This window comes from Hermetia illucens, chromosome 3 (assembly GCF_905115235.1).
Source record: "Hermetia illucens chromosome 3, iHerIll2.2.curated.20191125, whole genome shotgun sequence".
Classification (NCBI taxonomy): domain Eukaryota; kingdom Metazoa; phylum Arthropoda; class Insecta; order Diptera; family Stratiomyidae; genus Hermetia; species Hermetia illucens.
This window is the reverse complement of record NC_051851.1, coordinates 53022709-53037044: the sequence shown is the minus strand read 5'-3', so window position 1 is coordinate 53037044 and position 14336 is coordinate 53022709. Positions and strand designations below refer to the sequence as shown.

The 14336-nt window shown below is 37.2% G+C and overlaps 1 protein-coding gene across 3 annotated transcripts in view; it reads left to right on the top strand.

Annotated features, from left to right (window-relative positions):
• LOC119651502 (homeobox protein homothorax) overlaps nt 1-14336 on the top strand; it is a 440180-nt gene that overhangs the window by 391033 nt on the left and 34811 nt on the right. For all 3 annotated transcript variants that reach the window (XM_038055121.1, XM_038055120.1, XM_038055123.1), the window contains one exon: nt 8287-8435. In XM_038055121.1, the coding sequence (XP_037911049.1) occupies nt 8287-8435 (149 nt within the window). The remainder of the gene's footprint in view (nt 1-8286; nt 8436-14336) is intronic.

Genomic DNA, 14336 nt, shown 5'->3' with positions numbered 1-14336 from the left:
GAGTAGATGCAACTCTTCGGACGCTGCCTCACTCATGGCCTAACCGAAAGTAGGTGCAAGTGCTCCAGATATATTAACTCGAAAACCCGACATAGGTATGAATTATGTTGAAGGGAATTGCGATTATGGGAATTATAATCCGTGACAAATTAGATGGACAATGACTTCGGCTATCAGATTTTCTCATCGTTTCGGTTTTCCAAATGTTGGTCTAATAGTCGGTAAGAGTATTTAGTGGCCGGAACACACTAAACAATTTATACTTAGTATTGCTTCAATTGAACAGGTAGTTCTAAGTTTCGTTTCGACAGATACGTTTTTTTTTCAAAACTACTTTAAAAAATAGAAGTATTTTCAACAAACTGGTATTTTTTTTTTCCATTTACTCCGGTTCATCATTAAGTGGATACAGACTCAGTACTCTCTCATTCTCTAAGCTGGTTTCAACAAGGTACTGGCTAAAATTTATGCCGACATTATAATTGCGAATCCCACCTCCAGTCCTCTTCAAGGCTGAGGTGAGGTAGTATCTGATCAATTGCCTCTACGCTGAACTAAACTAAAAATCGCTTTTTTTTGATTCAATAATAGAATTGTCATTAATAATCATTTACCGTTCTAGGCCTGCCTAATAAGGAACTTTTCCTGTCTTGCGCCGAACCCCACCATCATCCTAAGACCTTGTATGACCAGAGAGAGAGACTGTCAGAGTCATATTGCCAAGGGGTCAGTCAAGACTTTCAAATTTCCCAAGTTGTAATCGCATTGTTGTCAATGATAAACTCTGCCCATTATATATCAATAACTTGGTTGTTATTCAGATATGGATGTTTGTGAATGGAACTTTTGAACAAGAGTCGTTTAGGGTGCTGAGTATAGACAATTTTATAATTCTTATATTTTGTTGGAAATGATAAGACTTATAAATTTTTTCGAAACCTATGTTAGATCAGTCTAACAAGTAATAACTGAGACAATGCTGCAAAAAAAATTGTTTAGCACTAAATGTCAAGAAGGAATCATCTTGCATCCCAGCTTCATCTCTTGGTGAATAATAAGGACTGAACGTAAAACTTCAAACAAACTTTAACTGCTGATTTATTTAATCCCACGCTAAATACCTTCTACACCTTCAGGGTGATTATTAGACAATTTGTTAGTCGTTAACCTATTAAAGTTTCATCATACTTTCGCCACAGTTTTATAACACAAAATGATTATAAACAGCGGAACAACCAATTTATCCCTCTTAAATTTGAATAATTTTAATTAAACTTCCATTACGAGCCGACACCCTATCTGTTATGCATCCAGATAAACCTCATCACGCCAAACACCTTAAAATCATTATCTCTTCTCCTTTAGTGCCAATTAAAAATTAGTCCTTTTGCACCTCTACACCTGTACATTCTGCACCTTTTACACTTTCATACAATGATTATCTCAAATATCTTTGGGTAGTAGTTAAACAACTAGTCTAAAGACTGTCTAATGGTACTTATTCCCCACCTCAGTTCTTCACGAAATCCCGTTCGACCTTTAGTAAAGATACTGCCGTGATGGTATACTTCGATGAAGCCCTGGCTTTAAATTTGAAGTGTTAGTTTTAGTGTTGTCTGTTTGGAATTGTCCTTAACCCTTAGCTATTCTCTTTTATAAGATGAGAGTATACGCTAGTGCGAAGGTAGTTACCCTCCCCCAAAAAGGTCTTTTCGGAGCGCTTGTTGTTTTCAAGTGGCCAACACATAAAACAATTTGTGTATGGTGCTGTTAATGGGTTCGGACAAACATTTACTCAACTACACTCGATAAAATCCACTAGGAGTCAGGAGAAGTTGGAATTGTTTGTTAGCATAAGGTGGTAGTGGGAAGAGGTTGTGTGTGGTGTTTTTTTTGGGCAATGGAGTTTAATTCAACGAGAATCAAGAAGTAGCTGAAAATTCGAATTCGTACGTATGAAACGCCAACATCTGAAGAAGGACTCCGTTACTCATGGCATCTATTACTTTTCTTTCGCAATAACTCTGAACCTGCTTTTTTACGTAAAAAAAATAATAGAAATATTAATGTTAGAAAGGAACTGTAGGATACACATAATCGGTGTTTCTTAAATGACAAAACATACACATCCCAGATAGCAGAGCGACTACACACAACTACCACTTTTGTGAAAAACATTGGAAGCCTTGAAATAGAGTAAGACTAAAAATAATAGTATCTTAAAAGGATTTCCTACCGAATTCAACTGATCATACTCGTAGGTTCAATTGTAAAACTTAGTCAACTTCTGGAATCAACTATATATAATACTATCGTGAAGAAGATCATATTCTTCAAGTGCAGAGCAAATTGCCGGCATAGATGCTTTACATTTTAATTACAATGATTAGAGGGCACGCGCAGGAGAAAATAGATTAAAATTGATAAAACACATTTTCTAGAAATATATCTGCCGGATAAATTCTAAGCCAAATCTATAGTTCCAAGCTAACATTTCTTGCGAAACATTGGAACCTCGAAGTAATGGTTCAGCGGCGTACTTTTGGTGGTATGCAGTTATAACTATTAGCAAATTGACTGATAGTGAGCACCAGGAAAATATGTACGGGCAAATAGGAACGAAGTTTCTGAAATGCTTGTATATGGCTATGTAAAATTATATATTTGTAGTACCATTTGCAAAGAAAAGACAACAGGCCCAGAACTATGTAAAGCAACAAGGGTGTAATAAATTTCTAGCTTGAGTGATCATGAGAACATTTACTTTGACTGTACTTCAAATTGTCCAAGCCTCTATGATAATTTTAAAATTTTCTCAGATTACCGTGAAGAGCAAATACTTTTTTAGAAAACTTTACAAAGCATGTGAAATAATCTATTCCAATTTGAGAGATATTCAGTGCAAAGCATGATCGAATCTAGCCTTCCAGGCAACTCTAGAAAACATTCAACTGAATAGTATCTGAAGTACATCCACTTGACATGATCCAAACCCATAATATATATATGAGCTGAAAATTATGAGCGAACGAGGAAAATATTGTAAATTGTAAAATCACTCTTGAGGTGTACTTGAAATCTATCTCGTCGAACTGGGGCTATCAGATGCACGGCATCTGACGGAATAATATGTTTAGCGTTTAGCGTTGAGGAGCCGCATAATAGCGTATCGTACACCCCAGGCAAGTACACCGTATCTAGTATCTTTGGCATACTTGTACATACTGCACACTGTACTTTAGTACGTAGTCCAGCCAGGCTCAGGCTCGATGGCGTCTTATGGATTTCAATAGCGAACCCGTCAAGTGGTTAATTGAGTTTTAATCGTGATTTAAATTCATTGCAGATATATAAGGAATAGTATGTGAGCTTTACTTATTTTCAACTTGTGTGCGCGCTATCGCAATATGTGTTGAGTGCATTGAGTCCACAATGTGTTTCACATGCACGAAACAAAAAAATTGGATTATCTCGCGCTGCACTACTTTTAATACCACCGTATGTATAATTGCATTTATTGTAAAATCAGCAAAAATACGGTACAACCTCATGAAAGCTAGCAGCTAGGATCTAGCTTGCACTCATTATACAACCAAATGTGCGCTTAAGTCCAAACTATACTCAATTAAGCAACGTTTCAAGGTGGTTAACTACCTGCCTCTAGGTCTTACTGCATTTTTCGATGCATTAAGAAAATACGAGCGATTTACGCTCAGAGGTCTCCCCTGGCCTTTTTATTAAGTAGAAAAATTATTTTAATTTGATGTGCACTTTTTGAAAGTTGCATTATTTGTTGTCCTTTTTTGGAATATAATCGTGCACGACTGAAGACTATATGGGATCGGTACTGTACCAGCATGGCATGGTAATGTTGATTGTTTACACAATGTCGACATTGTATTGCACTCTAACATGTCCCCCAGACCATATTCATATAACATTTTGTTGTACTGTATCCAGACAAGAAATCTAAATATGCAATCGATTTAGAAACTAATTACAATTGAATGAATAGCGTTCTATCACGCTTGAATGTCATTGGGAACATGTATGGATCATTGCAAATCATTAAATGTCAAGTGAAAAGTTACTTGTGTTGTTTGTTTGAGGTTCTATGGAAGTTGCTTTATTCAAATCAAATTTACTGACAACTGTTGCAAAAGTATGTGTTTTCCATGCCCTCGAATAACTATTACCATTACTAGTAATGGTGACAATGGATGTACAAAAGAAGGATAAAGGATGAGTCAGTTTTCGATTTTCTACCATCAGCGGGTCTGACATTGGCGATATGACAACCAACTCGACGGTGTTGCAACCGATTTGTTTGAGAGATAAATGCGCTTATGGATTTGCTTTTGGATGCAAATTTTGACTTGACATTACCAGCATCAGGTGTAATGATAACCAACATTTCCTTATAAATAAAATGACAAGAACTAATGAAGTGGGGTCAAAGGGCCTATATGGACACTCCACACCCAACAATTAAATAAATAGGAGACTCCAGATGAGTCCAAGAATGAGAGAACATAAAACTTAATTTTACATTAGTCCAATAGGAACCTACCTCTTTCATTAACGAATTATTAAGTTAGGTAATTTAGAGCTCAGCAATTAAAATATGTCGCAGCCAAGCTGTATTGGGAAGTAAATAAATGGAAGCAACTAAGAATTCGCCAGCATATCCAATTGGGCTACTAGCTAAGATTTGACGGATGATTTTTGCATTTACCGTCTTGTGTATCACCTCATAGTGCCACAGGTCAAGAGCAGGAGTTGTAAAATAAAACTAAACTTACTGAATTCAGTTGAATTTTCCTAGTAAATTGCTATTATGGCTTTCTACGACTTTTTTATTTACTTTATGACTATTTTTTCCTACTTTTCCACCTTTGTTGATTGACAATTCGCTCCTCGGCCAGCATCGACGACCTAAAGCACGGTGAAATATTTTGGATTGCTTGTGAATATATCTCTTCATGCCTTCAGATTTGCTTACAATTTGATTAAATTCAAAATCCGTTTAACTTTTAACTTACAAAAAAAAATAATTTATATAACTACTGCCGTATCTCGTGTATGTACGCACAAAAAAAAATAATTTATATAACTACTGCCGTATCTCGTGTATGTACGCTTTTGTAAAACTTCCGCACCTTGTGATATTCGTCCCTGGTTATCTTAGGTTTCTCTTCCAGCTCTCTCTCTAGGCTTCGCTTTTTCGAGGATACTACATACCTAGATTCGTAGCATCATTTCATTCATTTCCTAACTTGCAATCATATTTAAATCAACTATTCCGATCGATTCTCCGATTGGTGATAAATTGTTTCGTGTCTGTACTAATAATCGAGTCCTTGAGGTCCTCACAGGTTTCGACTATTATTGTTTTAGCTCCAAAGCAATTTCCTGCATCAAATTTTGTTTCTATTTGTTTTTGGAACTATTCGTTGCGGCGCGTGCCCATAATAACATTAACCTAACGTATAGTTGTATTTGTTCTTCTTAAAATTGTGAAGCCGCCAATAATATGGTGATCCGAATTAATATTGGCCTTGATATATATGTTTATGATGGTCGCTGTCCAAATTTTCCTGATTGTGATTTACACACATTCAATATAATTGAAAGTGATCGCGTTTACATTTATATATGTCAAAGGTCTCCTAACAACCCAGGTATCTGTATACTACAAATTGTATATAATATGTTTAAAATAGCTCCTGCATCAAACAGAAAGGAAGATTACTGGTGAGAGGCTCTAGCCGGAATCTCGCAGCGACAAATACCAGCATCTTTCCTTTCTGTTCAATGTCAATTGCCCTCGCTCTGAAGTGTTTTTATGTTAGTTCGGCTGTTGTTGATTCATTATTTATTCAGCATTAGCTATGAAAGGTATAACATAAGAACAAAGTGGTCCTTTGTTCATTTATTCTAATCCTATTTTCACATTGCTCCAACAATTGCAAGCAAAATTCTTGCTTCATATAAGTCTTCTGAAAGTGTTGTTCTATTTTTTTTTATTTTTTTGTGACATTTCAATCTATACTTGAATATTCCTCAAACAAATGTTATGATTAAATAAAAAAGTCAGCTCGCCAGAAACTCGACGATTTGGGTATACAAGTTTTGTGTTCATCTTGTGTATGCGCGCTTTTTCATTCATACATAACTAAAAATTCAATCCTTGATACCTCCAACTCCGCCGCTCATATGAGTTCACTTTATATGATGATGGCATCGTTCACGTCCTGAATTAAGATAAATTAACGTGAAATGCAAAATTTTGACCTTCTGTTACTTTGTTAATAATAGTTTAATTTCCTCCAAACTTATTATTTATAATAGTTCCAAATTGTGTGGCTGAACGATAAACTTACCGGAAACGATCGGGTAAATTTCTAAAATATAGTAATATGCCGTTATTATTAATTTTATTTAAGCAGATATCGGAGCGGGATTCATTTTTAAGCGTAGATTTTGTATTTCTGCAGATCTTTTGGTTGGATAGGTTCTGAGAAAGACAACTATTACACTTTTCGGGGCATACATTTTCAGCCCTCCCTCCCCCATTTTTCACTCAGTATCAGCAATAACATCAGTTTTAAAAACTACTAATCAAACCCTTTTATTTAGTATCCTACGTGGCCATATTCTATTAAGAAAAATGTTACATCGCCCTCTCGCGTATATGGGGAGCCTCCCTTGAGCTCAGCAGGAAATGGCACCACTTGCTGTATGTACTGGGGGTTCACAGATAACATACTATCACCAAATTTCGTGACAATTACTTCAGCCGTTTCCGAATAAATCGGGTCCGACAGACAGACAGACATTGAATCGATTCTAAAAAGGTTTTGTTTCACACAAAATCCTGAAAATGGAACACTATTTCCGGGAGTTTAACTCTAAATAGAGGATGTACTGTGAAGCTTCTTGTAAGTTGCCAATTCCTGCTTATTCGGGATACATTACTTATGTCAATAATATCTTTTAAGTCTTAAAGGCAGACTGCTACCACTGTCGAGCCGATTAAAAAAATGTGCTTACATCTGTCTTAATAATTTATATATCTCCTGTTCACTCCTATGTAAAGTTCAGGGCTTCCTCACAATCTATTTTTCTTATTTTTATTCAATGCTGTGTAAGTGATAAGCCTACAGCTGCGGGCCAGCACAACGGTCACTTGATCAATTGTGACTTCAAAATCAAAAGACTGATGCTCAACCAACTCGGCTTAGACTTCTAGATTATTCCAAAAGTTGATGAGATTCTAGAACTGACCTACCGCCATACTTGCCTTCAACCTACTAGCAAACGGATTAAATTACACTACGAATACTTTTGTTGGCAATGTTTGGGAGGTTTACTTTCTTTTCTGTTGAATAAATCAAGAATTTATTAGAACTAAACACTTTTATGTATGTTACGATGCTATGCACGGTTTCCAACGCAGTGGATTTCTCTACTATTCTTTTGTCAATTCTAATTTTTTTTAAGCCTGATTATTGCCAACATTTACTTGTTTTCTTGTTGAAGAGATGGTCAACAAATTTTGAGAAACTTATACAAACTGTATTAATGAAATTTTTTTCCCCTAACGTGACAAGTGAGATGTTTTTACTATACCTCCAGCTTTTTAGAAACCAATGTTTTCGTTAGCTGAATAAAAAAATATATTTTCCATCTTTGCCTTAAATATTTCAGATTTTGTTATTCCTATCAGTCGAGCCTCAGGTTCAGTTGCTGAGGAGGGGGGTTGGCTTTGAGATTTTAGAACTTATCGAAGAAACAAGCAGAATTTTTGGGACAATTTTCTTTATGAAAGGATGTGTCGTATTTCGGGGATTAGTTGTTCTCTTCCTTAGTGTTTATTTCCTCCTGGAGAAGAAATGTGGCCTTTGTTTAAAACAAAGAAAGTTATCGCCAAAAGCTTACTCCAATGCGATAATTTTGGTTTTGTTTTATTTAAATGTGTTTAAGTTTTGTCATTTTGTGGTTTAGTCATGCCATCTGACTAAAGTGTTTGGGGTGCCAGGAATAGGATCCCGACCATTAAGTCTAGTGATCTTCTGTCGGCCCGTACTCTACTGCGAAGCCATGCGTTATTAATCCGATGACTGCTCCAAGGGACTTTGTCTTTTAATTTTGTCACTTCATCTGTCTGGTATGCTCTCTTGGTTGAACACAGATTTATAACAAGAAAATGATTTATCGGACCGATATTTGTTTTTAAATTCCAATATTGCTTGATTTCTAATAAATTTTTTCTTGATTTTTCAGGTGACGCAAGTAATGCTAGTATAGGTAGTGGTGAAGGAACGGGTGAAGAAGATGACGATGCCAATGGCAAAAAGAACCAAAAGAAACGTGGCATTTTTCCAAAAGTAGCAACAAATATTTTAAGAGCATGGCTGTTTCAACATTTAACGGTAAGTGAAGAATTTTAACTAATTTTTGTATATGTATATACATAAACCAAAATGCAGGTTTATTTAATTGTCGTTGTAGTATTACTTTGTTTTCACGATTTGCATTTGAATTTTCAACTGCGATAATATATTGTTGCCGAAAATATTGATAGCAATCTGTTCTTTATAAATCGTTTGAATAACTTTTTTGTAAAAAGAAAACGTTTTATGTTAATTTGACCCAGATCTTTCCAAAAACATAGCCCCTCAGCCAACCAAAACCAATTGTTGCTTATTTCTCTTCAAATACTAGCAACGCTAAACTTTAAAAATTCAATGCTTTTACTCCTAATATATACAGTGACCATAATCTCATACATATTCTCACAACAAACCAATCATCCCCTTTTACTTACCCTGTACCGCCACACGAAATCATCCCAACAGGAGGAATTCATTATCAAAATAGAAAATCAAATCCAATAAAGCAATTTTCTAGATTACACTGGTGCTTACTGCTCAATCTCATACCCCAAAGAATTTTCGCATACATTTTATCTTGTATTTTCATGCTATTGTTTTAGTTCTGTTTTTCTTGCTACTTTTTCGATAGATACAGAAATTGATACCAGCGAACAGAGGGGAGGATGAGCTTATCATTCCCTTCTTCATCACTTCACGTCTCTTCTAGCTCCTTTTCACCGTATTCATCTTATTGAAACGCTGTCACCCGTTCCCGTTGGATATACACTACAATGGCCAAATACAAGGTTGGAGCGGAACGAACAGTCGACTACTGATCTAAACCGCATAGTAAATATACGTTGAGTAAATTACGAAAACCCCGGGAAAATTCTCAGCCTCTTCTCTCTCGGATGCACAACATCTCTTAAGCCGCAATTCATCAATGTCAGGACATTACAATGGGAAAAGAGATTTTTGTACCGATTGCCAAAACAACGGGACCGAGATATATACAGGCGTAGCAGACATTTCGGTTTATCCAAGCGAATAGTTTTCCGAATCAACGGATGGAAGGAATCCACTGTACAAAGGAGGTGGAGAAGGTTATCTCTATACATACGGCCCTAGCTTGGGGATATCAACACTATAATCCTTGCAGACCCTCTGTTCTCCCCTAAACAAAGAAAATTTGGCTAACTTCGATATTTTTCAGACTAGCGTCGGGCTCTCACCCTTCCACATGCATATATATATGTATGTTTATACATTTTTTCCGAAAAGTATACTTCGTAATTTATTCCATATCAATAGACTCCATTTAGATTCATTTTAAAGATTAGCTGCTGCGTACCTTATCTACCTCTGCTTTTAGAAATGCCTCTGGGAAAATCTATTCTAAACATCTAAGCTTCATTTTTTTCCACTTCCAATTTTATCTGTTTCTGGTCAGAATATTACATTTTCCATCTCAATGGAAATTATCTCGAAAAAGTGGATAGTTAATGTTTTTCGAATTTATCCCAGGAAAATCGATTATTTTTAAGAAGTTCGCAATATTAACATTACGACTTAAGGTGGCTTCAATGCTATTGGATTTAAATTTTCCCATGTATGCACTTGAACACTTTTTTTATTTAGCAAAGACCAAGATCTTGAATTTTATTTTAGAGATGTACAAACTTACATATCATGTAGGAGGAGAAACAGCATAAAAAGTTCTTTGAAAGGTAGTAAGATCCCTTAAGATGGCAGAAAAAATGTTTCCGATATCCTTTTCGTAGAAAAAATTGTATCTTTCCTTTACGAAATTCAGATGTCCATTAGAATGACCATTAAGATTATTATCGCAGCCATTCGAAAGGGTAGTCTTTAACTAAAATCGTAGGAAATTATCTTGTTTCGATTTCCTCCCCCAGTAATTCTACCCCACACAACACATTGAAAGTCGAAAAACTTTATTTTTTATTTTGGAAATACTTCAAGTATAACCGTTTTATCCAAATCGTTTCGGAAATGGCATGGAAAGGGGTTCTTGGCAAGGACTCTTGATCTAGTATCAACGCACTTTACACAGGACATTATTCCGGAAATTCTCGAAAAGATAGACATTTCAAAATTGACCAATACCCAGTTAAAATGGTCGTTAACCCTTGACTGAAAGGATATTACGAAAATGGATAGTGTCAGCCTTTAGTTATACACATCTACGCTTTTCTAACTGTGGGGTGTGCATGGATGGCGATTGCGAGATATGTACACCTAAAACCTAATAATATCTAAATCCGGTCAACGATAAATTTCTATGTCGTATGGAATGCGGGCAGAGAATTTTGTCCAGTTTCGGGTCGTTTTCGAGTGTATTTAAATTTCCTGAATGGACTGGCGAAAGCCCCACAAAACTCGATATCAGCGTCACTGACGACTGTATTTGTCCATCCATTCGATTGTATAGAGTTGTCGAAATCGTTAGTTCGGGTCAGTTAAAATGGTCACTTAAATCTGCTGTTAAAGCCTTCAGTTTTGCTTAATGGTCAATTCAGGATTTCGAAAATTTGACCGAAAGGGTTGTTTTGTAATCGGTGATGTGGGTGGAAGGGGTTATTCAAGTTGAAGCCACTTCCGTTAGTTGTTTATGTAGCTTTGAAGTATATCTTTAGTCCTGAGGATCTACGAAAAGTTGGAAATGTGACTATTATAATAATGAGATTCTGGGGCTTAAGCTATGTAGATTTTAATTTATAATCGCATGTTCAAAATTTCTTTTACAACCTTTGAGTGGAAGTGGTACATTTACCGAGATAGTGATCCAAGTGCCTTCTAAATTCTGCATAGACTTTGGTTCTAATGGAAATATGCACTTTGAGAAAAATGCACGCAATAGTTTGTTGACACTTTCGGAATTCAAGTAATCACAGACCCGCACTAATTCTCAAGTCTTAATTTTGGGGGTTAAGAATAAAACACACCCGATACGGATTAGTGTATTTGATCCGTACAATTTTTTCTCTGCTCTTGCGTACATACGAGCGGCAAAAGCGACATAAAGCAAAGCTCGGGACCAAGAAATCGGATTAAGTTCTTGTCTTGCTTTTCTCTTTTTTTGGTGTCGCCACATCTTATACTGAGGCACACGTTTCTTTCGAAAACTGGCGTACGTAGCTCCATACAGTCATGTCTCGTAAGACATGGACACTGTGGCAACGGGCTTAAAATCACCGTCGTCACCACCCGAGGATATATTCCACTACTTATATGATCCTAAGATATGTCCTATCCAAGGGCAAAAACCATACATTGCATGGGATATGGTGATTATAATGTTTTCTGAACTTTCCGTGGTGTAGTTCCTTTCGTTCCTTACTTTTTTCGGGAGGATTTTCTGTATTATATCCTCGTGGCGAAAAAGTTGATTTCTTTGTGTGTATGTCTTTGTCTGAACATTAAATTGTGGCATTAAGACGAGTACGTGAATGTCAACGTTGTAAGATTAGCTTAAATCTATTTTATTATTGGTATAGTAGGAGATATGGTGGAATGGATGGAGAAGGCTAATATTAGTTGGACATCTCAACGAGATATTTTTGGTACTTATAGTAAGCTTTGAAATTCCGTCTGGAATATTTTTTCAATAAGGAATGTAAAAAATATAAATTAATGTGAAGAAAACATTTGTTGAATCCGGGCCCGTAATCTCTATTTTCCTACGCGCCATTTTAAAAGTATTCCGGCAATTTCCTCTTTTTTGCATATTATTAAGATATTCATTGTATTTCAGTGTACATATTATTAAAGCTAACATTTGGTAAAAAACATGAATATATCCTGGGTCACAAAAATTGAGAAAGAGTAAAAATAAGCGATTTTATTATTTGGTAAGACCCACCCGTTATTTCACCTTGGGTCTAGTAGCAATTAACCACCATTATTACCCAAGCGTAGGATGTATCTGTAGGTTCTGAAAAATAGAAAAGATGTTCATGAAGTGTATGTCAAAATCTTTGATTCCGCTGATCATCCTCTACTCCTCAATGAACTCCGATCGTATGGCTTTCCATTAGCTGTTCTCTCCTGGCTGTGATAGTACCTTATTGGTAGGTTATGTCCAGTCTCCTTCAATGGTTCTGTCTTGACTTCTTTCTTTCCAGTATGCGGGGTCCCCAAGGTTTTATTCTTGGCTGATTTCTATTTTCGTTGTTTACAAATGATCTTCATTTCTTATTTACTTCTTCCTATTTTCTATATGTTGACTCTCTAAAACTATTTTCTGTTATTGATTCCCCTTCTGAACAAAGCTGCCTTCAATCAAACCAAGGCACCTTATTTTTAAATTGCGCTCAGAATATGTTAGCACTGAATGTGAACAAAAGTTATATATTATATGATACGATGAGAACTTCCCCTCCGACACCCCTTAATGGTCAGCCTTTAGCGGCGAATGAATGTCACAAAGATATCGGATTACGTTTGCTAGCAAGCTTCATTTAACCGACATTATATCGACACCCTCAGTTGAATTGCCAAAATATCTTGTTCTTCTTTTTTTCCACTACATAGTTCATTCTTGGCGGCAACAATATTTTCGAGTATGCTTCCGTGATGGCTCAAGTGGTTAGAACGCTGGGTTATCATAGTGGAAGGTCGCGGTTCAAATCTCACTGGTGAGAGAGGGATTTGTTATCTTGTCTGCATGTCGAATACCAGTCAACTCAGCTGTGAATGAGTACCTGAGTCAAATCAAGATAATAATCCCGGGCGACCACAGTATCGACCAGATTGCCTCCTGCAAAGTACTGTAGTGTACGGTTACGGTCTTGAATGAAGTGCTCTAATACCTGGCCCTGATCAACGATTATTATTTCCGAGTTATCACAATCTCGGCAGATGCCGGATTTTATCTAATACTAGCACTAAGTGCCAAGCATTTAAGCTCGGACAATCCTACCTATTTAAAAACTAAAAGGGGCACTGGTGGTGGTGGCCGGTGGTAGGTCAGTAGGAGAATCCGTCGAGTACTCCCCGCAACATCGAGCACGTATGCAGAATGGTGTACCTCTGCATGGTTTGAACCAGACTGTGCGAAAGTCCCAGGACATCAAGTGAAGCCGTCAGGGATTTAGGTACAATACCTGTAGCTGACAGTATTATGGGAACTACAAGCACCCGCTCGAGACGCCAAATTTCTTTGATTTCCCGAGCCAATGGCTCATAGTTCACCTTCTTCTCCACGTATTTCCGTTCAATGTTGCTATTATGGGGGATAGCAACATCAATAATATACGCGGAGCGACCCGTCTTGTCAGCTAACAGTACGTCTTATTGTGCGGTATGGTGATCAGTCAGAACTTGCCGGTCCCAATACATGCTGTAAGCAGCACTATCAAGTACTGCTTGCGGCTCATATCGGTAAACCGGACATGTTCCCGCGATCAGCCCATGCTTACACAGCATTATGCCTGGTGATGTATTGCACCGGTGCCATAACAGTACAGCCAGAAATGAGATGGTCCAACGTCTCTAACGCTGAACCACACATTCTGCACTGGTCGTTTTCCACCCGTTCTTTCATGATGAGCTTTTTATAAGCTCGGGTGGCGATCACGCCATCCTGAATGGCACACATGAACCCCTTCGTATCAGCAAAGAGCTCCCCAGCACACAGCCATCTGTTCGACAAATGCAAATCGACAAATGGCTGCCAAAGACAGTTCACGTGTTTACCGTGCATTGCCTTCGACTTCCATTCCTCGATCCGCTCCTGGTCCGACTTCACCCCACTCAGAGGATTGAAAGATCGATCCTTCAAGTTAAGTGGAGTCAATCCACAGTCTGCCTTACAGACACCCGCATGCAAGAGGCTCGTCTGCTCTTTACTGTAAAAATAAGCGCGCAGCGAGTCGACTTGGCGATGATGTTGTGCCGCCACGTCAACCACGCCCCTACCTCCGATGTCACGAGGCA